General features: G+C 39.8%; 2 protein-coding genes across 9 annotated transcripts in view; one reads left to right on the forward strand and one right to left on the reverse strand.

Annotated features, from left to right (window-relative positions):
- Window positions 1-24,963, reverse strand: part of LOC118275281 (probable Rho GTPase-activating protein CG5521) — a 36,267-nt gene that overhangs the window by 5,512 nt on the left and 5,792 nt on the right. For 4 of the 8 annotated variants that reach the window (XR_004783561.2, XM_035593186.2, XM_035593188.2 and 1 more), the window contains 22 exons: window positions 24,737-24,883; window positions 23,535-23,716; window positions 23,080-23,162; window positions 22,574-22,725; window positions 21,999-22,179; window positions 20,585-20,701; window positions 20,404-20,499; window positions 20,220-20,321; window positions 19,678-19,928; window positions 16,775-16,878; window positions 15,927-16,057; window positions 14,701-14,855; window positions 14,156-14,281; window positions 13,547-13,714; window positions 12,152-12,248; window positions 11,631-11,815; window positions 9,606-9,761; window positions 8,624-8,846; window positions 8,033-8,171; window positions 7,596-7,704; window positions 7,339-7,499; window positions 131-319 (listed from right to left, as the gene is read on the reverse strand). Coding sequence is in view for 6 of the 8 variants with exons in the window: in XM_035593186.2 (XP_035449079.2) it covers window positions 131-319; window positions 7,339-7,499; window positions 7,596-7,704; window positions 8,033-8,171; window positions 8,624-8,846; window positions 9,606-9,761; window positions 11,631-11,815; window positions 12,152-12,248; window positions 13,547-13,714; window positions 14,156-14,281; window positions 14,701-14,855; window positions 15,927-16,057; window positions 16,775-16,878; window positions 19,678-19,928; window positions 20,220-20,321; window positions 20,404-20,499; window positions 20,585-20,701; window positions 21,999-22,179; window positions 22,574-22,725; window positions 23,080-23,162; window positions 23,535-23,716; window positions 24,737-24,883 (3,254 nt within the window). In the remaining 2 variants the exon portion in view is untranslated. Of the gene's footprint in view, window positions 1-26; window positions 320-5,572; window positions 5,790-7,338; window positions 7,500-7,595; window positions 7,705-8,032; window positions 8,172-8,623; window positions 8,847-9,605; window positions 9,762-11,630; window positions 11,816-12,151; window positions 12,249-13,546; window positions 13,715-14,155; window positions 14,282-14,700; window positions 14,856-15,926; window positions 16,058-16,774; window positions 16,879-19,677; window positions 19,929-20,219; window positions 20,322-20,403; window positions 20,500-20,584; window positions 20,702-21,998; window positions 22,180-22,573; window positions 22,726-23,079; window positions 23,163-23,534; window positions 23,717-24,736; window positions 24,884-24,963 lie in introns of those variants that run through there. The other 4 variants (XR_007705576.1, XM_035593189.2, XM_035593187.2 and 1 more) reach the window with 4 other exon arrangements.
- On the forward strand, window positions 10,428-11,460 carry LOC118275283 (endocuticle structural glycoprotein ABD-5-like). Its single transcript, XM_035593192.2, has 3 exons — window positions 10,428-10,584; window positions 10,757-10,872; window positions 11,084-11,460. The coding sequence occupies exons 1-3, from the start codon at window positions 10,573-10,575 to the stop codon at window positions 11,274-11,276; spliced, it is 321 nt and encodes a 106-aa protein (XP_035449085.1). The 5' UTR covers window positions 10,428-10,572; the 3' UTR covers window positions 11,277-11,460.

A 24,963-nucleotide genomic window follows, 5' to 3' on the forward strand; every position in this document is an offset into this window, starting at 1 on the left:
ATAATATAAGTATAGAGCCTGTGTACCTCTGCGCGTCCAGGTTCCTGAGGTCCCGCAGCAGTCGGTCGGTGCGGCGCAGTAGATGCGCGTGCGTGCGGCGTAATATAATATAAGTATAGAGCCTGTGTACCTCTGCGCGTCCAGGTTCCTGAGGTCCCGCAGCAGTCGGTCGGTGCGGCGCAGTAGATGCGCGTGCGTCCGTCGCGCGGGCGCCAGCGTGCCCAGCTGCGCGGCCAGCGCGCGACACACGCCGAAGGGCCGCGCGCCCACGCCCGCCGCGCTCAGCGGGGCTTCGTCCTCTTCGTAGCTACACGACGTACTGGGGGGACGCAAGTATATATATTACTAGCTACTTCCACGCGGTTTCACCCGCTCTGCTTGGCTCCTATTGGTCATAGCGTGAAGCGTGATGTTTTATAGTCTATAACCTTCCTTGATAAATGCACAATTCAACACAAAAAGAATTATTCAAATCGGACCAGCAGTTCCTGAGATTAGCGCGTTTGTCTATTCTGTTTACATTACTTATTTATTTACTATGACAAAAGTCAATGTCAACTGTCAATGTTCTTAGTTTAGTCCCTTTATTAAATAATAGATGACACTGTGCCGTGACGTCATTTTCTACATGGCGATGTTAAGAGTCTCCGTCAATATATGACCTGAGCAGTGTTTTATGCAATAAATTGTCTTACTCTGGACACGATTGTTTTATTTCTCACGAGATATTTTTGGGACGTGAACAAGTGGTCCTTCGGAGCCGGATGAAGGACTGGTGTGCATCGTCTTCCTGTGGTCGTAGGGTTGCATGGTCAACCTGCCGCGAGTGGCGCGAGTGTAACGTCAGCGCGGGCAGCATCGGCGGATCGTATAAGTTTGGCGCTTACGCGTATATGTACAAGTTGGACACAGCGGTCGGCGGTGGTTCCTGTTGGCGTGCGCGGCAGCTGCGGTGCGGGGAGAGTGAGTACCCCGCATATCATTGCGACGAGCTACGTAAAAGTGAGTGACAGTGAAGTGATGTGATACGAGGACAAACTGTGAGTATGTACTTTATAATATCAAAGTGACTAAATTAATATATTGAGACTTAACCATAACAAGCAAATTTAGACCTTATTAACTTAGAAAATTTTACTTAACAATTTGGACTTAGAATAATTTCGATAAAAAGTGAACTACGGGGAACCTATGCCCGATTTTGCAGCGAAGTGTAATAAGTTCAAAGACTTGTGATTTTTTACGTGTTGACTACGGACTTAGCATAACTTTCCAGAACAGTTTATTTATATCAACATGGAAGCGTTGAGTAATTTACAATTTAATTTAGAGTCTACTATCAGTAAAGCAAGGTCTAATTTTAAGAAATCACCTAAGGAGCGACTAACCAGTTCTTATATAGAAACTAGATTAGAAAATTTAGAAGCTAACTGGTCAGCCTTTTTGAAACTCATAGGAAAATTGTGTCATCTGTTAAGTCTATTGATTACGAAAAATCTGAATATAACATAAAAAACACTTATGAGACTACGGAAGAATTATTTACTGAGTATAAAACAGAGTTGAAGGAAGCATTGAAAAAAATTGTTTGTTCGGATAGTTCAGCTAAAACGCTTGAATCTTCTGCGAAAGGTTCTAAAGAGATATGTTTTGTGAAATTGCCTAAGATTGAATTGCCTATGTTTACTGGAAGTTATTCTGAATGGATTAGTTTTAGAGATTTATTTAAATCCTTAATACACGATAATAGTGCACTTGACGACGTTCAAAAATTGCATTATTTGAAATCACATTTGTCTGGAGAGGCTGAAGTTCTTTTACGGCACATCCCTATTACTAGTAGTAATTATGCAACCTGTTGGAGTAAATTAGAGAATCGCTATAATAATAAAAAATATTTAGCTAATTGTATAATTAAACGTTTTATGAGTCAAAAATATATTGTAACAGAATCTTCTAGTGCTATTAAGGAATTATTAGATACTTCTAATGAATGTTTACATGCTTTGGGAAATTTAGGCATAATGGTTGAGCATTGGGATGTTATAGTTATTTACGTATTGAGTTTAAAACTAGATACTGAGTCACGTAAACAATGGGAAATGAAAATTAGTGATTGTTCAGACGAATTGCCTACAATGAATCAGTTCAAATCTTTCCTTGAACAAAGATTTCGGTCTTTGGAATTTTTAGATAACAAAGGTCAAGGTCGTCAGTTCAATCGTAATGTGCCAGTTAAGTCACTTCATGTATCGACTATATTGTGTATATTTTGTCAGGATAACCACAAGCTTGCTAATTGTAAAAAGTTCGCCGGTCTCGATATTGATAAGCGTCGTAATTTTGTCCAAACAAACGGTTTATGTTATAATTGTCTAGGGGCAAATCACTCCGTATATGCATGCCGCCAGTCCACTAGATGTCATATATGTAAAAAGAAGCATCATAGTCTTCTTCATCGCAAAAATGTCTCCAAATCAGGTGGTGATAGTAACAAACCTGATCAAGTTGCAGAAAGCAGTGTGTCTGCTGTTGCCACTTCAAACCAGAGTAATTCCACTAATATTGTAAGTTGTTTTGCTAATAGTCATAGCCAAATATTATTGGCTACTGCGCTGATTGCAGCGGAATCAAAGAGCGGTACTGCTATAGTATTAAGATCTCTGTTAGACCAGGGATCTCAGGCTTCCTTTGTGACGGAGTCCGCAGTCCAGCTCTTAGGTCTCAAAAGAATACCAACTAAAGGTTCAATTTCAGGTATAGGTTGTGATCAAGACCAATCGACAATTTCATTAAATTCGATGGTTCTCATTAAGGTAAAATCACGCGTTGACCCTAGTTTCATTATCACGGTCAAGGCTTATGTTTTAAAGAAATTGACGACTATTTTACCGGAAAGGAAAGTTATGGCAAACGTTTTGACTACAATCTCGTCTTTGACTTTAGCAGATCCTTCGTTCGATACTCCGAACAAGATTGATTTGCTTTTAGGTGCTGAAGTTTATGGCCAGATTTTGTTAGAAGGTTTAATCAGAGGTTCACCTGGTCAACTCATCGCACAAAATACAAGACTAGGATGGATCTTGTCTGGTCAAGTAGGTGAAATCAACCAAAGCGAGACATGCCACAATACAGTCGTCACATTGCATTCTACTCTCACAGATGAGAATACACTCCTCAAACAATTCTGGGAACTAGAAGCTGAACCCAAAGGCGTTAACGACAAGGTCTACTTGACCCCAGAAGAACAAAGGTGTGAAGAGATATTTAAGGGTACGACCAAACGAGATGAATCTGGTCGCTATATTGTGCATATGCCCTTCAGGTCAAGCGATCCTGCTTGTAAATATGGTGGATCAAAAGACATTGCTCTTAAACGCTTTTTAACCTTAGAAAAGCGATTTCTAAGGAATCCAGAGTTCAAGGCTCAGTATTCAGCTGTTATCAATGAATATATAGCTCTTAATCATATGGATATACCACAAGATAGGGATAAAGAAGGTTGTGTGTACCTACCTCATCATGCCGTCATCCGTAATGAAAAAAGTACAACAAAGGTGCGCATCGTGTTTGATGCATCATGTGTAGGTAGCAACGGGGTATCTCTTAATCACGATTTAATGGTGGGTCCTCCTCTACAACCTGAACTTCGTCATATTATCATGCGGTGGCGTTGTGAACCTATCTGTCTGGTCGCGGACATCGTCAAGATGTATCGACAGATTAGGGTATGCAATGATCACACAGATTTTCAGCGCATATTGTGGCGTGAGAATCCAGATGACGAAATTCAGGTGTTACGTCATTTGCGAGTAACGTTCGGAACATCATCGGCGCCTTACCTGGCGGTAAGATCATTGCAGCAGTTAGCTCAGGACGAAGGCGCTGAATTTCCTTTAGCAAAGAACCGCGTTCTTTCAGACTTCTACATGGATGACCTTATGACGGGCTGTCAAACCATAGAGGAAGGTGTAGAGATATACAAGCAGATATCGGAGCTACTTAAACGTGGAGGGTTTCAGCTCCAAAAGTGGGCTAGTAATAACAAAGAATTATTGAGATTAATTGAAGACGGTCAACAAATACCACAAAAACAAGGGAACATGGAACTAAAAACGGATGCAATTTCAAAAATATTAGGTTTAACGTGGGACAAAGACAATGACGAGTTCGTTTATACTATTCAGCTTAATGAGCTAGATTTGCCAGTTACGAAGCGTAAGGTTATTTCGGACATAGCGCGACTATTCGATCCCCTCGGATGGTTAGCACCGATAATCATCACTGCGAAGGTGTTCATTCAACGAATATGGATGACTGGGATCGAATGGGACGCAGAACTACCTGCACCATTGCTAAAAGAGTGGCTTGACTTTCGGAAGAACCTTTGTAACCTTGTTAAGTTTCGTCTGCCTCGTTGGATCAACTCTAGCAAAGAGAACAGGGTTCTAGAATTGCATGGCTTTTCAGATGCATCCAATGTAGCATACGCCGCGGTGGTATACGTTCGCATCATTGATAGAGAAGGACAAATTCATACAACCTTGGTGACTTCAAAAACCAGGGTTGCTCCTGTTAAGCAGGTATCAATCCCTCGTTTAGAGCTCTGTGGAGCTGTCTTACTAGCAAAACTTCTTCAAGAAGTCGCTTCAACTCTAGAAGTTCCCAAACAGCACTTATATGCGTGGACAGACTCCTCCGTCGTATTGGCGTGGTTAAGCAGCCACCCTAGTCGGTGGAAAACTTTCATCGCGAATCGTGTTTCCGAAATACTTACCATTATGGATAGAAGTCAGTGGTCACATGTGTTGTCGTCGGAAAATCCAGCAGATTGCGCATCTCGGGGAGTTAGCCCTTCTGAATGTAGCGACCTGCAACTCTGGAAAAGAGGTCCGGTATGGTTACAGAATGAAAAAATAGACTATAATAGAGGAAATATACAAGAAACTACGTTAGAAGAAAGAAAGATAAAAAGAAAATGTCATGCAACTGCAGTAGAATTTGATGACAGCCTATTAACTAGATTTTCTAAGTTCAGTAGGTTAATAAGAGTAATAGCTTATTGTAGAAGGTTTCTACGAATGAAACAATCAGAACGTAATAAAATTAAAATAACTACTTGGCTAACTACAAAGGAATTAAATGAAGCTGTACTTACCTGTATCAAACTCTGTCAACTCCAGTCCTTTAGTGATGAAATAGAATCTGTGAAAAAGAACCGTAAATTAAATAAGGGAAGTAGACTTACCTCGTTGAGTCCTTTTCTTGATGATGACGGGATCTTAAGAGTTGGCGGCCGCTTGCACCGGGCTTCGATTGATGAGAATATGAAGCATCCCATTTTAATTCCTCACAAATCACACTTTACCAATCTTTTGATTGCAGAGGCTCACGAGAGAACTTTGCATGGCGGGCCGCAATTGATGTTGAATTACTTAAGATCCAAATACTGGATAATCAATGCAAAGACTCTCGTTAGGCAACATGTTCATAAGTGTGTAATCTGTATTCGACATTCCACACAAACACATCAACAAATGATGGGTCAGTTACCGAAGGCCAGGGTGTCTGTTCAGAAGCCTTTCCAATGCAGTGGTGTGGATTACGCAGGTCCAATCAGCATCCGAAGCTCTAAAGGTCGTGGTCATCACTCCACTAAGGGTTATATATGTTTATTCGTCTGCATGTCCACTCGAGCCATTCACCTCGAGGTTGTCAGCGACATGACATCTCAGAGTTTTCTTGCGTCTTTCAAGCGTTTTGTAGCCAGACGTGGCCGAGTATTGGACCTGTGGAGTGATAACGGGACCACATTTGTTGGTAGTGCAAAAGAATTGCGACAACTATTCAATGCTGAAAGGTCTGTGGTAGCTTCTGAGATAGCGGATTTCCTTTCTATGAATGGTACGACATGGCATTTCATACCTCCCCATGCTCCAAACTTTGGAGGATTATGGGAGGCGGGTGTCAAGTCCACGAAGCACCATTTAAAGAGAATTATAGGCACTAGCACATTGACATTTGAAGAAATGACAACTGTGCTGGCTCAAATTGAGGCCTGCCTAAACTCGAGGCCTATCTCTCAGCTTTCCAATAATCCAGAGGATTCGTGTCCATTAACGCCTGGGCATTTTCTCGTGGGTGAACCTCTGGTAACTGTACCTGATGTTAATTATGAAAATTCATCTGTTAGTAATCTGAAGCGGTGGCATCTTACCCAAAAAATGCTACAAAATTTCTGGCGTAGATGGTCACTAGAGTACTTAACTCAATTGCAGCACCGATATAAATGGACAGATTGTAAGCCTGAACCTGAGATTGGAGACGTAGTTCTGGTGAAGGAGGATGGTCTTCCACCCGCTAGATGGCTATACGGTATCATTACAAATAAACATCCAGGTTTGGACAATATTACTCGCGTGGTAACAATACGGTGTAAAAATAATGAGATTAAAAGACCTATATCTAAATTAATTATCTTACCTGTCAATACTTAGTTATTGTTTATCACTTTATTGATGAAATTTATATATTATTACATAAAGCATGAACTTGTATTGTAGATATAAGGCCTAGATTTAGATTGTAATGGGTAGTCAAAAACGAATTAATTTAAGTTAATATTGTCATGTTTTGGTTGATGGACAGAGCCGTCCATGGTGGGCGGAATGTCTATTCTGTTTACATTACTTATTTATTTACTATGACAAAAGTCAATGTCAACTGTCAATGTTCTTAGTTTAGTCCCTTTATTAAATAATAGATGACACTGTGCCGTGACGTCATTTTCTACATGGCGATGTTAAGAGTCTCCGTCAATATATGACCTGAGCAGTGTTTTATGCAATAAATTGTCTTACTCTGGACACGATTGTTTTATTTCTCACGAGATATTTTTGGGACGTGAACAGCGTTCAAACAAACAAACAAACAAACTCTTTAGCTTTATAATTTTATATTATATATTATAGTATGTATGTTGTATACGTTACTATTTCAAACTCTGGACGAGTTACGTGAATAAATAATAGACATTATCTTGTTGGTTACCATGACATGTTTAATGGTGGACATCTGTGATCCCAAAAACATATTTTTTGATTCGTTAAGTTTACTCTACGTAGTATCACGCTATTCCAAGAGTAGGCGATTACAATCTCTAATGATGTTAACGGAATTGTTTTATAACCATCACCATTAGATCTGCAACCGATTCTATTTACCTTCGCTACATATAAAAAAATATGGTAGCTTTCGAATTTGATTTTTAATTTTGTAAGGATTGACAATGTACAACAATCCTCATATTAACAAAAAATAATAGAAAGTTTAATTTACCTGTCCCTAGTAGCCAAGTAATGTCGTTCACTATTCCGATGTGCTACCAGCGTGGCCACCAGTTCGTCCTCAGCCCCGGGGGGTAGGGGGGACGGGCCGGCCTCGTCCAGTCTCCGCCCACACACCACCTCGGGGGATGTGTGACCGATGTATGCTAGTACCTGAGGAAGGGCATAGTTGGGTAAAGAAAAATGTAGTTTATTACATTGTATATAAGATTTATTTTAGCCTACAAAGTGTAAAATGAAAATACGTACATGGTCCAATTGATGTTTATCCGGCGGGCAGTTCTTGTAGTCCGGTAGCAAGTCTGGAGGTAGTGGCGGCGGGAGAGATGACAGTGTGTTGTCTCTTGGACATTCATCACTGGATCAATAAAAAAAAACTTTGTAGAATAGTTAAACTTACGAGGCAATTAGAATAATACAGTTTTTGTACGAAAAGATTGTGTATGCACATTACAGCTGACGCCACTGGCAAAAAAGGTCCAATTTTATAAATTATTATTTTTTAATTTTGGCTGACGAGGCCTTACTTTTAATCAGTGCCAAAGCGACATAGACCAATAAACCAAAATGCTGTATACTATATTTGAATCTATATATTTTAAACTAAGATCAACCATAAGATAGTCATTATTTATGATTAGGCTATACATAACACAGGGCCAAATGAAAAGTATAATGAAGCTTACGTGTCGGGCAACTCCAGCGGTTCTATAGTTTCCGTAGAGGTGACAGAAGGGTCGTAGTAGAGCGCCGACGCGTCCCAGCACGCCTTGCCCGCTATGTCGCGGAGCAACACTCGCGCCTGCTTGTCCGATGTCATTAGACCTGCGAATCAAATGTATTTGTTAGCTCAATGTCAGCGGAAAGCGGTCAAGGATAAAATGGTTGTTACACATTAAATAATTAGTACAATTAACAAACTAGTAGGGAAACAATTTATTTAATATTTATAACCGACTTCGAAAAAGGAGGAGGTTCTCAATTCGACGAGATTTTTTAAGTATGTTTTAATCAGCATATCATTGCAAACATGAGTAGTTAATGAACTGTTAGAATAATGAACAAACAAATATGTAATTTTCGCTCTAATTATTGAGGTCGTCTTCACTCTCATTATTCAGGATAATTTACACAAGTTGCACGTAAGTACATAAACCCATATATCTGTAGAATTACTTACTAGAGATTGAATTTTGACATAATATTTTAACTTCTGTCAAAAGTCAAAAATGTATTAAACTAGATTGCTCGTAGATACATAGAGATACAAAGCTTACCAGGCGTGGTAGCGGCAGGCATGTCCAAGGCGGGCAGTTCTATAAAGGAGGCGAGCGTAGAGTCACTAAGGCGCAGCATCTGCAGATGCGGCGCGGCCAGCACGGCGGGCCCCAGCTCGCCGCCCAGCGCCGGGCTGTCGTGTTGCTCGCACACCGACGACGACACCTGCCAGCCGGTCCACAGCGGCCAGTGGCCCAGGAACAGGACCAGCTGGGTGCATATCTACGGAAACCATTGAGGATCCTCGTCATAACATTGGATTTAATCATGGATGATAAATTCTTTAAAATGGTACTATTAAAAGTCTAGTGTTTGATCTAGTATTTACAGGTCGGACAGCGTGTTGTTAGGTTTGGTTTCCAAGATGGGACAACTAAGGTTATTTCAATTGTAAAATTCATCAGTACCAGTAGTTAGTACTAGGAAACCTGGATGTCGGATGAGTATGTAAATAATGATAATAATTTTTAATAATCCCACCGAAAGAAAGCTCGCCATCAAATGTAACAGTTTAATATTGTAAATTTTCAACATATGATAAATCAATATTTAAAATGATAAGAAATCGGCACTATGCCTGTCGCAAGAAACCAACCTATTTGACTCACATGATTTGCAATTAGAAAACCATGTGAGCGATGTCGCTCTAATTTGCTTCATATGATATTACTAAACCATATTTTACATAATACCTGCAAACCCGGCAAACTCCGTTTCACCACCAATGAATTTCCCTGTTCTCCTGCTTTTCTCTTTAATATTTCCTAAATTTTCTTTGCAATAAAAACCTCACTCACGGAGCCCGACACCTTTCCAACGAATGCAAAGCCGAGGAAATCGGTTCGTACGTTCTGGAGTTATAGCATCAGGAAAGAAAACCCGACTTATTTTTATATAATAGAAGATAAACATATCTCACCTCAATATTGACTACCACAATTAGCACATAAGTTAACAATTAATGATTGTAAGTTAGCTTACCGTTTGTGCCCATAATTTGACGTCTATAGTAGAGGCGGGCGTTGTCTTTGGTCCCAGGTTGTCCAGCTGTATGTTCGGGTCGAAGTCCTCGTCCACGGGCAGCGACAGGCCTTCTATGTCAGATCCATTAGTGCCTTTCATCACAGCGTATAGTACCTGTAATTAAATAATGATTATAAGACTCCAGATCTATCGTCGTCGTATTGTCACGCCCTTTATCCCAGAAGGGGGTGAGTCTATTGTCATATACGGGCCACAATTCCAGGCCCCATGTTACTACAGATTTTTACCCAGTAGGTAATACTTTGTCCGAGCCGGGAATCGAACCCGACAACTCGTCCAACAAGGCAGTCAGACTCCAGATCTATCTCTTGTGTAATGTTGAGTTCAAATAAATGATAATCTTATGGAAAGTAAATGCTATGCTTTTTTCTTTTTGTAAGAATATATTAACTTAATTTCTATAGAAAGACAGAACATAAGTTGCAGGTATAATATTATGTATCGTAAGGTTTTTTCTAGTGAAAATTAAGGGATGCTTACTTAAATTCTTTAGTTATACTGGGACAACGATTATATTGATAAAATATTTGTCAGAAAGAACGAAGATACCTAGAACAATCACTATACGATTCGTTCCTCTATACAAATCTTTCCATATTTTCAGTATGCTACATAGAAACAAGTTGACCTCCAAGAAAATGGGTCAGACAGCGATCAGACTAGAGAAGTACTAACAAGATACTCGGCTAGTGTTGCAAGAACAAATATATATGTTTATGTAAGCGCATTGTGCGCTCGGTCTCCTCTATTTAATTCATTAGCACCCAATTACAGCGTCGTGAAAGATAGTGTTGTCATCGTTTGGAGAGTTTTGTTTAAATTCTCGGTTTGTGAAGGAGTCAGCACAGTCAACAGCTGCTTCAGCCGCATTCACCTACTCCCAAACTACTCATACTACTTCAACATGCAGAAGATCGTGAGTAATTTGTCATACTTTTCGCTTTCAAAAGTATAATGTAACTTATTACAAGTGATGTATTATTATATTATTAGAAAAGTTAATATTTTCAAGTGCTTTAAAAACCATTTTCTATTATTAATACTTTTTTCTATTCTTCTATTTTTAACCACCCCAATTTTGCTCTCAGGTACTCATCGCCTTTGCCATGCTCGCTCTGGCCGCGGCCGCCCCACAGGAGGCCGCCCAACCCGTCTACATCCTGAAGCAGGATGCTGACATCACCCCTGATGGTTACTCCTTCGAGTAAGTTTCTTTGGAAATACTATTCAAATGAACAAGGTTCTCTGATAAACCCGATCTGTTTCAACTGAGATCTTCTGTCAAGCGTGGAGATTATAGCAAGCCTACCTTTTATAGCGGAGGAATTTAGTTCAGCTGTGGACTGCTACAGCTTAAATAAGTCTCAATTTGTCATATTATAACAATCCTGACTTTGTATTTTTCCTTCTTCCAGCTTTGAGACCAGTGACGGCACATCTCGCCAGGAGACGGGTGCCCTAAAGCAAGTCAGCGAGGACCACCAGGCCCTTGAGGTGAGCGGCAGTTACAAGTACGTCGGCACTGACGGCCTCATCTACAGCGTCAACTTCGTGGCCAATGAGCATGGCTTCCAGCCCCAAGAGCATGTTGAACACCCCCAGCAATAAGCACCAATGTTTGACCCAATGTGCCGGACCACTATAAAATGTCCAAGCATTTACGTGGCCAACACTTTACCAAACATTTGTCTTATTCACCCAGATTGTGTAGGTTTTACTACATAACGCTGACTGTTATTTTTTACAATTTTCGTATTATTTTTTTATGAATATATTGCAGTAATATAATTAAGATGGTAGTATTTTTTGTCTTACCCATAAAACAAAAGTCACCCTGTATATTTCCTTACACAAATAATGTGCCCATTATCTTCACTAGCGCCATCTACTCACACAATTCCCTTCCCCCCAAAATCATACACAATTACACATAACAAATCAGGTATACCTTATGCACCTTACCTTAAATATCATAAGCAGCAGTGTCTGGTCTCCATCCTTCTCCTGCATCAGGTAAGTGGGTCCACATCTCACCGCGAACTCAGCCAGGCACAGTAATAGAGAACCAGCTAAAGGCTTCACCGAGTCTCTGGAACTACTGGGCGAGATCTGCGCTAAACATGCGCATATCCACTTGATGATTTTACCTGAAGGGATTGTATTATGTTAGATATAATCTTCTTTAATTTAATTAATTCTGTATTTGAATAATAGCAAGATATTGAGTAAAGTATCTGATGGTAGTCACGAGTAATAACGCGGACTACGGGCAGACGTGCTCCATCGCAGGCCGCATCATCACTTACCATCAGGTGAGATAGCGGCCAAACGTCGACCCATCAAATGTAAAAAAAAATATGGGCTCGAAATCGGTACTTATCAGAAGGGACGTCCAAGATCAAAGTCAGTGATAAGTAAACTATAAAGATAAATATTTAGGGTTGATATTTGTGTAGCACATGTGTAATAAATGAGTTCCTTACCAGCTAGTCCGGGGTAGAGCTCGACGATCCTGTCCGTGTAGTCAGCGAGCGCCAGAACGCAGTCACTCACCACCTTCGCTATGTTCTTGTTCTTCATCTGTTGATGTAACAAAATGTTCAACATCGAGCCAAACTGCACATTCATACGCAAACTCAAACTTATATTTGTACTAGCTTCTGCCAGCGACTTCGTTCACGTCCCCATGGCATGAAATATAGACTATGTGTTATTCCAGACTATAATTCAAATATTCAAGTATTTGTTGCTACCTCTGTTTCAATTTTAGACGTGATTGAGTAACAAACATACAGAAACTTTCGCATTTATAATAAAAGTTTTCCTATGAGTTGTATAAAATTACTGTTATTAGTCTTATTATATTACTCGATAAGTCATTGTCAAATACTTTTACAGCATTACTACTGATATCTAATAATCATGAAGAAATATTCAGAATTCATGTGGCAGCATACCTAAAATAAATACAATTTTCAAATGTACCGTTGTACATACGATTGTGAGGTGTTTATTATTAGAAACTGACCGCAGAAATATTTCAAAATCGTCAGTTTTATATAGAACACGCTAATTGAATGAGACACGCCTTTCGCTTAAGTTACGTTTGTACAATATTTTCGAAAGGATGTGACGACGAAGTGTAGTAATTATAGTAGTTTATTTATTGTTAATTTCGTATCGTCATATCGTTACACCTTTTATCCCTGAAGGGGTAGGCAGAGATGCACATTATGGCACGAAATGCCACTGCACAATGTACATCCACTTTATACCGTTTGTGTAGTCCCATGGTCACAATACGAATATGATTTATCATTGACTGAAATCCGAAACCATTGAACACATGTTTAATGTACAATTTGTTGATAAATGAAAACATAATACTTTGATAACAATATGTCGGTTAATGTGTTTATGAGTCTTGAATCAAAATAAAATGCACAAACTTTGAATGTGTGAAATTGAAAGTATATTTTAAAAGGAAACACAACATTTTACAGTATATTAGTGATAGCACAAAGGAGGTAGTGCATTACGTTTGACAATACTACTTTTTACTTTTAAGTAATTTTATGTTTTAGCTAGACTCACCCTCTATTACATGGGACTTATAATACAAATGGTGAAAAGTGGGAGTACATTGTATAGCGGATTTACGTGCCGTAATGTACACCTCTGGCAATACCCTTTGGGGATAAAAGGCGTGACGTTGCGTTGCGTATATTTTAGCTGGATATGATTTGTAAGTTCACCACCAGTTTGGTATGACTAGCCCAAGAAGACAGTTTAGATAGATATTATAAAAATATTGAAAACGAACTACAGGCAATTAGCAATATTCCAGTTTTATATTTATTTGTTAATGAATACATTACCATAAGCATCTGCAGCAAGCAGGTGACGTATGAAGGCAGACGCGGCGCGGTGGCGCGCGTGTCCAGTAGATGGCAGACGTGCGCCGTCAGGGCACATGCGCCCGCGCACCGCGCCGCCGCCCCGCCCTCACGGCGACATACTCGCACTACTATGTTTAGCACGTGCTCCTAGGGAGAGAGGGATACAATTAAATAATTATGTACACAAAAATAATAAAGGTTATCGTTGCGTCACTAAAAACACTAAAGGTACGCGTCCACAGGCCCGCATCGTACGCACCGCATCATCAGCAATACCTAAATGCGATGCGTACTGATGACGTCATACGGAATGCGTGCGATGCGTATGATGCGGACCCGTGGACGCTTACATTAATGAAGATTTCTTTTACCAATAAATATTTGCTAAGTTAGTAGTCAGTCAGAAACGTTTTATTGAACACAAAATTTGAAACTCATTGATGAGATAATGTTCATGCGTAATTCACGTCATTCTATGACAGTGATGCCCGACAAGTTTCCAACTAAACCGGGACCCTAACTTCGATAGCGATTGAGCTCGAAACTCTCATTGATATTTTCATACTATGTCCTTGTAAGCTTTCATACCTTGAGGTCAGGACAGGATACGGTGTTGTATTGGTGGGGGTAGGGCTGCAACATGGGCGCGTTCATCAGCCCGTCCGGTAGAGACAGCAGCGAGCCGAGGAACGTCACCGCCGCTGTGCGTGGACACTGCAACAAACGTACAACTTATAATACCTACTGGTACAATATTAGCAAAACTTAGATTATATACCTATTTCGAACTAAAGCAAATGTTTATCTTTTATATCTTATGAAGAATATCTTATATATCTTTATGAAACACACATAATAAAAACGCCAAGAAAGTTTATCTTTGAAAATAACTTTCACATTGACTGCCGCACTCAGAGACTATATTATTTAATGATTACTTAAACTATTTCTTAGTAACGATTTAGTTACAAAAACAATTACTAAAGGCCGAGTTAAGTAATCATTAAATAACTCTGAGTACGACGGTTAATATCAAAATTTTCCAGTATCCATTTTGAGGAAGCTCAACTACATATTTAACTAAAGTTTGTTCCTAAGTGACCACCGAATAAACATCAAATGCTACTACTCACCGAAGGACCCATATCGGAAGAGTTAAGTACGACAGTGGAGGCGTGCACGAAGTCCAGTAGCAGTAACGAGTAGCCGTCCAGCGCCAGCGACAGGTAGCGCGGCGCTGCATGCTCCACCAACACGTCTACCACTGAGCGATCCTCACCGGTTAGACCTAGGGAGACAGAGAGTTTATAATCATCAATTTATTGTTATTGTACCTTTATAGTCTTATATATTCTATTAGCGGCTTCGCAAATGTTCCCGTGGGATAAAAAGTATCCTATTACCCAAGTTAATTCATACCCTGTCTGTATACCAAATTTTATTAAAATTCGTTTCTGTTTTTTTTTTTGGTATAAGCCGGTAAACGAGCCGTTGGATCACCTGATGGTTAGCAATCGCCACCGGCCATGGACACACGAAACACCAGAGGCGTTACAAGTGCGTTGCCGGCCTTTTAGGCGTTAGGAATTGAAGGTTTGTTGAGGAATCGGGGATTGGGAAAGGGGTAATTGGGCCATATAATGATCAATATTGACCATAAGCTTTTAACATTGGAATTTGATGTGAAAAAAATATTCAGAAAAATGTATGACATCTTTAGCTATACATTATGCATACATTTTTACACTCATAATTGAAACATTAACACAGAAGAGACATCCTATTGTCATAACATTGAGCACACACTAGCAAACACAACATAAAACTATTTAGTAGTTCTTAGAATACTATTCAAAATGAATGTATGTAAATAACTTCACAATAGAGAGTTAGATCATCAAATACAATACTTATACCAAAACATGAAAAGCGGTGTTTCACTTTCAACAGCCATCATTTAAAGAAACTATTGAGAGACTCGGTGAATAAAATTTGGCACAGCGATAGTTTTTTTTACAATGGGGAAAATCATCTAATGACTTCTCTCGCTAGGGCGAGGCGAGAGGGAGTGTCAGACTCTTACTGACTAAAAACCACCCCGTTCCTACTCCTGCTATTCGAGCCGGAGCCCCGGTAAACCTGCTAGGTAGTCTGCAGCTCCGGATTGCACAGCGATAGATAGGGTACTTTTCATCTTAGAAACGCCAGTAAAGCTGCTGACAGAAGATAGTAGTTTCCTTAAGACTTTGACTGCCAGTAGAAAACTGTTGGCAGGCAAGGCAAATCCTCCGCTAACGTCGGTCATCGTGACCAACACGGCGTTGAATGTGTTAATCATTATAATATTTTTGGAACTCACCATGATGAAGAGCTCGTTGGTAAAGGTGCAGGTGTGCGAGATGCAGGCGGTTGTTGCAGGAGGAGGGCGCGCCCGGGCCCTGCGCCTGCGTCGACTCGCATAGTAAACGCAGTGCCAGGAGCTTACCCGCCCTGTGGCAGAATACACATTATGTAGGTCAATTTACTTATAACATGATATCTGTGGTCATGAGAGCGAATGAATGGAAATATATGTTAAAATATATTCTGAGTAGTCTAGTTTTCTGGCTAGTCACTGTTAGGTAAAAATGTTGAGATTGGCCGAATTTGATCATTATGAGTCATCGAAGTAATATTTGTTAAAAATAAATATTGCGGGAACAGTTTTAAATGCAAATTAATAGAGATAAATTAAGAAGTTGTTTGTATAACCATATTAACTAAATAATAATAACCATAAATAAAATAATTACAACTTAAAAATAGTATAAAAGAAAATAAAAAGAAATAAAAACTAACTTAAAACGAAGAAAGAATAAAAATAAATAATAAACAAATAGAGATAAATAATTAGAATAAAAAACGCAAAATCTACTTTCTTTTCTATCACAAAAAATACGGACGGAGTTATTCGATCGGCTAGTCTTCGTCTCATCATCCTTCATCTTCCAAGTATACGAATCACATCACTCGCATAACTATTTCTTTCATATTTCACCATTTAAATCGCTCTGAAGCGCTGAATTCACTTGTCTTACTGCCACATAAATATGTATCTTCATTGTATTTCACAAAGTAAATTCGATTACTCGGATGTTTTGAAGTTTTTACTCATAATATGAGAACAAAAGATACAAACAATAATATCAAGATAAACAAATGACAAACCTGTGCGAGGGAGGCAGCGCCTCGGCCTCGAGACACCAGCCCGCCACCAAGTTGAACGGTACGTGGATCTCCGTGTTCCCATTGAGCGTCTGGTTCGCACTTATCTGAAACACATACTTAAATTCACAACCAATTCGCAAGAAACCTTTTCTTCTCAAATACATTAACTGTCACGTAAAAACAATATTATATCAAAATAAACAACAGTGCATCCAGTACGTCTTGTTGGCATTCAAAAGACTTCTGTTGTGGATCGTTGTTATTGTTAAAAAAAACTTCAGCATCATCACATTCCATGTTGACAATAAAATAATATGTCTGTTTAACTATTCACATGACACTCACGACTTCACATTTCTTTTATGAAAACAATCGGTTGACATGAGAATGTGCAATATCGAAATACCCTCACAACGATTTATAAATAACCGAGATATGTAAACACTATGTAACCTCTTTCCTCCTGAGCCTCCTCAGGAGCCTTCTTTTTCCTGTTCTTCTTTCGCATTGGCAGTCCTTGAATACTTTGGTTTTGGACAACAGGTCGCACAAACTCAACAAGACCATTCACGGGACTCGAGCCGCGGCCGGTTAGAGCACTCGCAGTCGGAACAATAAAACTATTTATTACAACAATAACAAACAATAATGTGCCGAGATGACCGCGAATGGTTTTCCTAAACATGCACCATCTGCCAAACATTGCCAGATATCGACTGATAACTTACTCCAGCGTGCCATTATTTGTGATAAACATTAACAGATGGCTTCGGTCCGAATGACATGATCCATTACATAAGTGTTTATTCACGATACCGGTTCAATTTGAACATTCTAAAGTAGTACAATTCCAAGTAAATATTGTTCACCTGCGACGCGACGTGGGAGGCGTGTTGGGTAAACGAACTTCATTTAGAAATTTTTAGTACTTAGTACTCAGGTATCTGTTGTTATTTTACAAGATTTCATTCAGTTCTTATGTTGTAGATAACGTGTCATATACGGAAATATCTCAAGTTTGAGATGACATTGAAATATTCGCATCACTCTTTAGGTATAAAGTGGGCGGAGTACTTACTAATATGTTTGACAAAGAACTATATAAGGATTTTGTTAGACAAATAAATAAAAACATCTGCCTTCTATTAAACAGGAGTCCCTAGTACAATGTTAATTACGTAAGTACTAATTTATAGTTTAACATGTAAATTAACTATAAAGCTTAGTGGCAAACTATTGGGAAGGGGTGACCCCCTTCCCAATAGCTATTACTTATTGGTGATGTTAAGAACAAGAAAAATCTTACGAAACCACAAAAGTACACACATGAACACAAATAAACACTGAAATATTATACTTTAATAATACTCTAATAAGATTAGTTTTTGAATGTGACCAAATAACTGAATACTTATTCAATATTGTAAAACAACTAACAGTTTGCAGCATGGCACACAATATTCGAATAAATGTCTAAACTGTACATTATAAAACCATATTTATAATGCGTAGGTTCGTATTCAAAATTCAGGACAATGCCACAATGGACAATGTGAAAATAAAAATATTCCTTATACAAGCTATAGGTAGGAAAACCCGAGCACATATTATAACACCTATATGTAGCATCGACTACCTAGTTTGACAAATTATTAGGTTTTCTGATATTTAAATTAAAATTATTATGAATAAAGTTATTTTATTTATTTATTATTCCCAGAGTAGTAAGGGAAGATTATGAAAAATTGGCCTTATTTTGTAATATCTTTCCTATAACGAAATTAACGGCGCATTCCAATAAACTACCGATCGGTAAATTTGCTTACGAGCCATAGAATTTTGACATAAGCTCCATACAAAATGTGTCAAAATTCTACGGCTCGTAGGCACATCTACCGATCCGTAGTTTATTGGAATGCGCCGTAAATGTAATAAACCGTACCAATTGTCGTTAGTAGGTTACGAACGGCACCAATGTGAATTTTCCCGAGTTAAATGTACTTTCTAAGATTATTTAGACTCTACTAGAAGAGGCTTTGGTCAGCAGTGGCCACTAATAGGCTGTTGATGTGAAACTGTACACCAGTGATTCCTTGTGAAAGTATAAAGAGACTGATTAATGTTTAGAAGTTTTCTAAATTCTATTCTATTTGTTGAGTGAGAACTAATTTAATCTTAATTTTTGCTCCTATTTTTTTTCTAGCTTACTCGGGGTAGCTAATAGTTAGATTCAGCTGAATATCAGCATTTTACATGATATCTATCCTCTTAGCGTGAGACAAAATACGTAAGTATCAGGACAGTCGATTTAAAAAAACAACAAAATTATGTCCTTGGGTAGACAATAGAATAAGGTAATATGAAGCCAACGAAATTGCACACTACGATAAGTCGATGAATCATTGTATTTTGTCTTTAAGATAAACACGTATTATCATCATCGTATGACGAAATACACAACTATCTCAGTATTCCTATTGCGACGTTACCTCAGTCTACAATAACTCAACATAAAATAATTTAAAATGAAGTTTGTATTCGCGAATTTTTATTATTATGAGGGCAAATATCAGGCAATGCACTAAATATTGTCACAAATATAAAACAATTGAAACTCTAGCTACAAAAAAAGTTAATCAGTAGATGGAGATTGTAATATTCGTATCGCACGAATCGAATCTGCGATACGTTGCACAGCAACCTGTTGCCCCGTCATTGCACCAAACGTGCAGTCATTGACTATTCCAATATTGAAATAGTTTATGACTATTGAATATTACATACATATCAACCATTTTTATTATTCATTTCATTATTATTCTTCTGTGAGATCTTCGCTCAGATCTCATCTTGTCGAGCACGAGTTATACCTACATAAATATTGTAAAAGTAATTAGTCTCACCTTGAGCAGCGTACTGTTGAGATGTATGAGATAGTTGTAGAGGTTGGCGTGTGCGTGCGGGTCCCGCAGTAGGTTGGGGTCCCCCAGCGCGGCCAGCATGCGGCGCCACAGCACGGCCGCCACGTCAGGCAGCCACCCCCTCGCCCGCCCCCCCATCACAACCCCCACCCCCTCCCCCCCACCCGCACCGCCTAGCGACTCCCCCGACTCGTTCTCCGTCCATTCTGGCAGACCGATATCCAATGAACCTACTATGTTCTAAATTAATTTATCTAACACTTTGATAAACTGCATTCATTTGTTAGTTCCTTTGCACCTGTTGTGTTAGTGAAGCAGATCAGGATGCGTTGCGCTAAAGTTGCCCATTGCGCAAACGTTCGTTGATGCGCAAGTTGATGCAATTATCATAGCTAAAAAGTTGTATTGATTTAATACAGAACAAGCAATTCCTTTGTACACTGCAGTTTCTTACGCAAATATAACAAAAAGAAATAAAGCAACATAATAAAATATATTAAAATATTTAAAATAGTTGTACGTACCGACATTGCCGCCATCTGACGCCAAGTCTATTTGCAGTGGAGAATCTTTGATGGAACTGCTTTCTACGCCACTTGAAGGAGCGGGAGACGGCGACCGTGACCCTAGGAAAATATCCAATACATTTACTTCAAAGAATTCACTCCAAGAAATAGGAAAAGATTATTATTATGAAAGTATACATACCACTGGCCGAATCTCTCTCCTCGTGTTGCGATGAGTTTCGTAAAGAATCTAAAGAATACCATCTCCTTGTCTTGTCGTTGGTTGGTTCTTTGGTTTCTAAAACAAAACATTAAAATATTAAACTATCTCAATCTCTAGTTACTTAATATTTTGACAATTTGTTGTTACTTTAATAACATACCCGTATGCGTCTGAATCTGTTTGCCCAAGTGCGGGTCACTGCGACTCCTCGTGAGTTGTCGTCGTGTGCTTGTTTCTTTGCGGGGATGCGGTTCATGGCCTGATTTCGGTGATTTTCCTGTGAACAGAAATACTTGTTCAAAAGGAAATTCCTTTATGAAGAATGATTATTTATCTATACTAATATTATAAAGCTGAAGAGTTTGTTTGTTTGGTTGTTTGTATTGTTTGTTTGTTTGTTTGAACGCACTAATCTCCAGAACTACTGGTCCGATTTGAATAATTATTTTTGTGTCGAATAGTATGTGGCGACACATTGACAAGTAACAAGTGACAGATGACAGAAGTCGCACATAGACTATCGACGAGCAAAAATCAACGGATGACGTCACAAATATCCTGCATCGCACATATGAAGTTTACATGCGAATTAAGACGGATAGAAAATCCCAACGAACAACAGTTGGGCAGAAAGCCCGCCAGGCACGATCACCTCGCCTGGTCGGAGGATCCTCCTTTTCTTAGGGAACTTTACTCTCTGTTCCCACAAGTGGTGACCCCCGGCGTGATTGAAACCAACCTTCACGGAGCAGATCTGCACCGTCATCCTTATCGCCATCTCCCTCACCCATCACTTCTCCGCTGAGCGGTAATCAAGTCGCAGCCAACCAGCTTCCTCGGCCTCATCAGGGACCACCACACGCTACATCGAATATATGCAGCCTGGTTCTTCCTTCGGCCTCATCAGCGTCTAGGCACAGCACTCTGCACACGGTCTGAGGACGTCTTCCTCCCGTCAACGCAGACGCCAGCCACTACGCACCTACCCTCGCAGCATCTATTCCCCGACTCACCGTGGGACACTGCGAGCTTCACTACTCCGACTCACTGGAGTATATCACCCTGCACCGCTCACCCGACTCACTGGGCATTCAGCGGCACAGTTCCGACTCACTGGAACTAGGGAATTTCAACACTGGCTCTGGCACCGCTCATCTCAAGCATCGACAGCCGTCTCAACAGGATCGACCTCCGGTCTTGGGGGAGTGATGTGGCGACACATTGACAAGTAACAAGTGACAGATGACAGAAGTCGCACATAGACTATCGACGAGCAAAAATCAACGGTTGATGTCACAAATATCCTGCATCGCACATATGAAGTTTACATGCGAATTAAGACGGATAGAAAATCCCAACGAACAACAGTTGGGCAGAAAGCCCGCCAGGCACGATCACCTCGCCTGGTCGGAGGATCCTCCTTTTCTTAGGGAACTTTACTCTCTGTTCCCTAAAAGTATATTTATCGAGGAAGGCTGGCTATAAAACATCACGCTATGACCAATAGGAGCCAAGCAGAGCGGGTGAAACCGCGCGGAAGTAGTATTGTATGCTTAAGAATGTTATGTTCATACCAGGAGTGCGTGTGGTGTGTGTAGAGAGTGCGATGGCGGCGTGGTGCGCCAGTGCGGGGCGGGGCGGCGCGGGCGCGGGGGGCAGGCGCCGGCCGCCGCGCCCGCGCTCCGCCGAGCTCTCCGACAGGTCCAGCGAGTACACGTGCCGCGCTAATACGCGGGTCAATGTCTCCATGGTTTTCTGTAACAACAGACAAACATACTTTCAATGGTTAACCAAAAAACGGGAACAAAGGCATCTAATGCCCGAATACTCAAACGCTACTCAATTTTAAGACGCTCTCAAATGTAGTTCTGTCACTATCAATTCTTTATAAAATGACAGAGATAGCACGATATTTAAGTACAACTTAAAATTGAGTAGCGTTTGAGTATTCGGACATAAGTCTCGTTTACGGAGACGCGGCGTGTCGTTCACCGTACATTGCTCATACGATTGTAATTGCGCGAGCAATAACGTGACCCACTGCGTAAATGAGACCTTACGGACTTTCAGTCACTTTCGGTAGTGGAAAATCAAAATTTTGGCAATAATTTCAACCATCATTATTTTCATATAAGGGATAGTTTCTCACCGCCCACTCCTTGATAAGATCCTCCCAGTGTGTAAGCCTCGTGAGTAGCTCCATGAAGTTCTGCCACAGCTCGGGTTTCACCGCTACGTTCAAATTCGCCTTGATCCATGTCACTATCAGAGTTTGGAACAAAGCCGGTGCCAGAAACCCTCCTGTAAGAAAAAACCGCTTATTTAAATACATTTTTATATCAAAAGTAAAAACTGAATATTTTTCAGTGTATTTTCCACTATTATTATATTTGGCTGCCTCGTTGGCCGAGTGGTCGTAAGTGCGACTACCGGGCAAAGGGTCTGGCAATAGGCTCAACCTTGTAAGTCAAGACTTGTAAGTCCTATGGGGTCACCCACTTTTTAACCGACTTGAAAAAAAGTAGGAGGTTCTCAATTCGACCGTATTTTTTTCAATTTATGCTACAGCATACATTGTACAATCTCATATGATGTCATAGATTTACAGTTGATAAGAAGCAGTTTATGACGATTTCAAAATTTGTTTTGGCTTACCTAAAGACTCTTGTTTTCGTTTCGGTGGCACTTTAGTAAGCACCAATGATGTTATCTGCAATAGCACCAGTAGTAACTGCTCCCTATAAGGTAATGCAATTAGGTTTAATAAAAATATTTCTGTCCATCTTTAATGAAGCTATTTGGTAGTTACTAAGTATTTTTAAATAAAAAATAGATTATTGTTGGGAAAATAAGCAAACTCTTCATTGATATTAGTTGCCAATCAATGTTCCAACCCATCAACGAGGTATTTATTTTCGGACTAACCCGCCACAACCTCCCATACCGCTGTAACTCCTGTAAGCCAGGATCTACAATAGATACAACCATGAAATCACCGGTACATTGAAGTCCGGCGCATCCCAGGGACATAAAACTAAGTGGTAATCAACGAGGTAGTTAAACTTTTCATACAATACATATTTTTTCAATTTATTCAACAGTCTGCTTACCAAGTATTAGCATCCATAGCGACATGCATGACCATGTATCTGTAGATATTCAGCACTCGCTTGCACGTGTCCGTTTGTTCCTCCAACAACTGTTGCTGGTTGAGGGCACCAGGTGGCGCCACTGGCGAGGCGGACGCTAGGAACACGTTCGCCGCTTGCGTCATGAATATTTGTAGCACGTTCTGTAACAATGCGGTAAACATTACATCAATTATTATTGTTACAAATATCATAAATGTAAAAGTGTGTTTGTTTGACTTTTTTTAAATCTACACTAATATAACTAAGAAGAATGAAATAATGAATGAAAGAATGCTATAATAAGCTGAAGAATTTGTTTGTTTGAACGCACTAATTTCCAGAACTACTGGTCCGAATACAATAATAATGTTTGTGTTGGATAGTTCATTTATCGAAGTAGGCTATAGGCTATATAACATCACGCTATGAGCTACAGAAGCTGAGTAGAGCGGGTGCACCGCGCGGGAGTAGCTAGTTTAGGAATAAACCGTTGTCTAGTATGATTTTTGGGTCTGAAGATTGGAAGAAAGAAAATATTTTTTCCTTTAGCCACACGGATGACGCGAAGATAAAATTATTAAGTGTTTTGTCGTCTCTGATAATGAGTTCTCCTTTAGTAGGCTCACGACACCCACGTGAAGAATAGGTTTGGTAAATGCTTCCTGAATAAAATAGTTACAATACAACGGTAACTTTTGCCTATTTGTGGTTTTCCTTGTTGATTTTGCATAGTTATTTGTCCTATAATTAACTATAAACTAAATAATAAAGGTATTGGATGGAGTAAACAAGAACTTGTATGTATAGTATGTATACTACTCGTAAAACTTCTATTGCTGGTCACTGGACGTTTATCTGAACGAAAGACAACACAGTTGCTAATATATTCACTCTAGAGTTTCTTTAGGTTGGTACGGTGGCTGGGCAACCGGCTGCCGTGCAATATGAAGCGGGTTGGATACAAGCACGGAGCAATTTTTTGTGTGATCCACAAATTGTTGTTTCGGGTCTGGATGTCATGTGTATGTGAAATTGTATGTTTGTAAACGCACCCACATTACAGGAGAAAATCCTAATGTGAGACAATTCTTTATCAAAACAAATATAAAAGAGATTTTCCCGAAACTACCACGAACACGACGATCAAGAAACGGGATGTTTAACGATAAAAATATAGTTACCTGCAACCCAGCTCGGACCATGATATTGTCCCGTCCAACAGCACCGAGGTAGGAGTCGTTGCGCAGGCGCCGCGGCGGTATCGCGGGCTCCCCGCCGCCCTGCTGCTCGAACGTGTTCTCCATCAGGAACGGGGGCATTTCTGCCACCTATAATTTAAAGATAGGATATTATACATCTGTTTATTAACATCACACTTATTACAAACTAGCTACTTCCGCGCTGTTTC

The sequence above is a fragment of the Spodoptera frugiperda genome, chromosome 8, assembly GCF_023101765.2.
Source record: "Spodoptera frugiperda isolate SF20-4 chromosome 8, AGI-APGP_CSIRO_Sfru_2.0, whole genome shotgun sequence".
NCBI lineage: Eukaryota > Metazoa > Arthropoda > Insecta > Lepidoptera > Noctuidae > Spodoptera > Spodoptera frugiperda.

Excerpts from the sequence above, each read along its gene's own strand:
- LOC118275283 (XM_035593192.2), top strand. Across the intron at positions 10,873-11,083 it reads CCTGATGGTTACTCCTTCGA|CTTTGAGACCAGTGACGGCA; the intron begins GTAAGTTTCTTT and ends TCCTTCTTCCAG.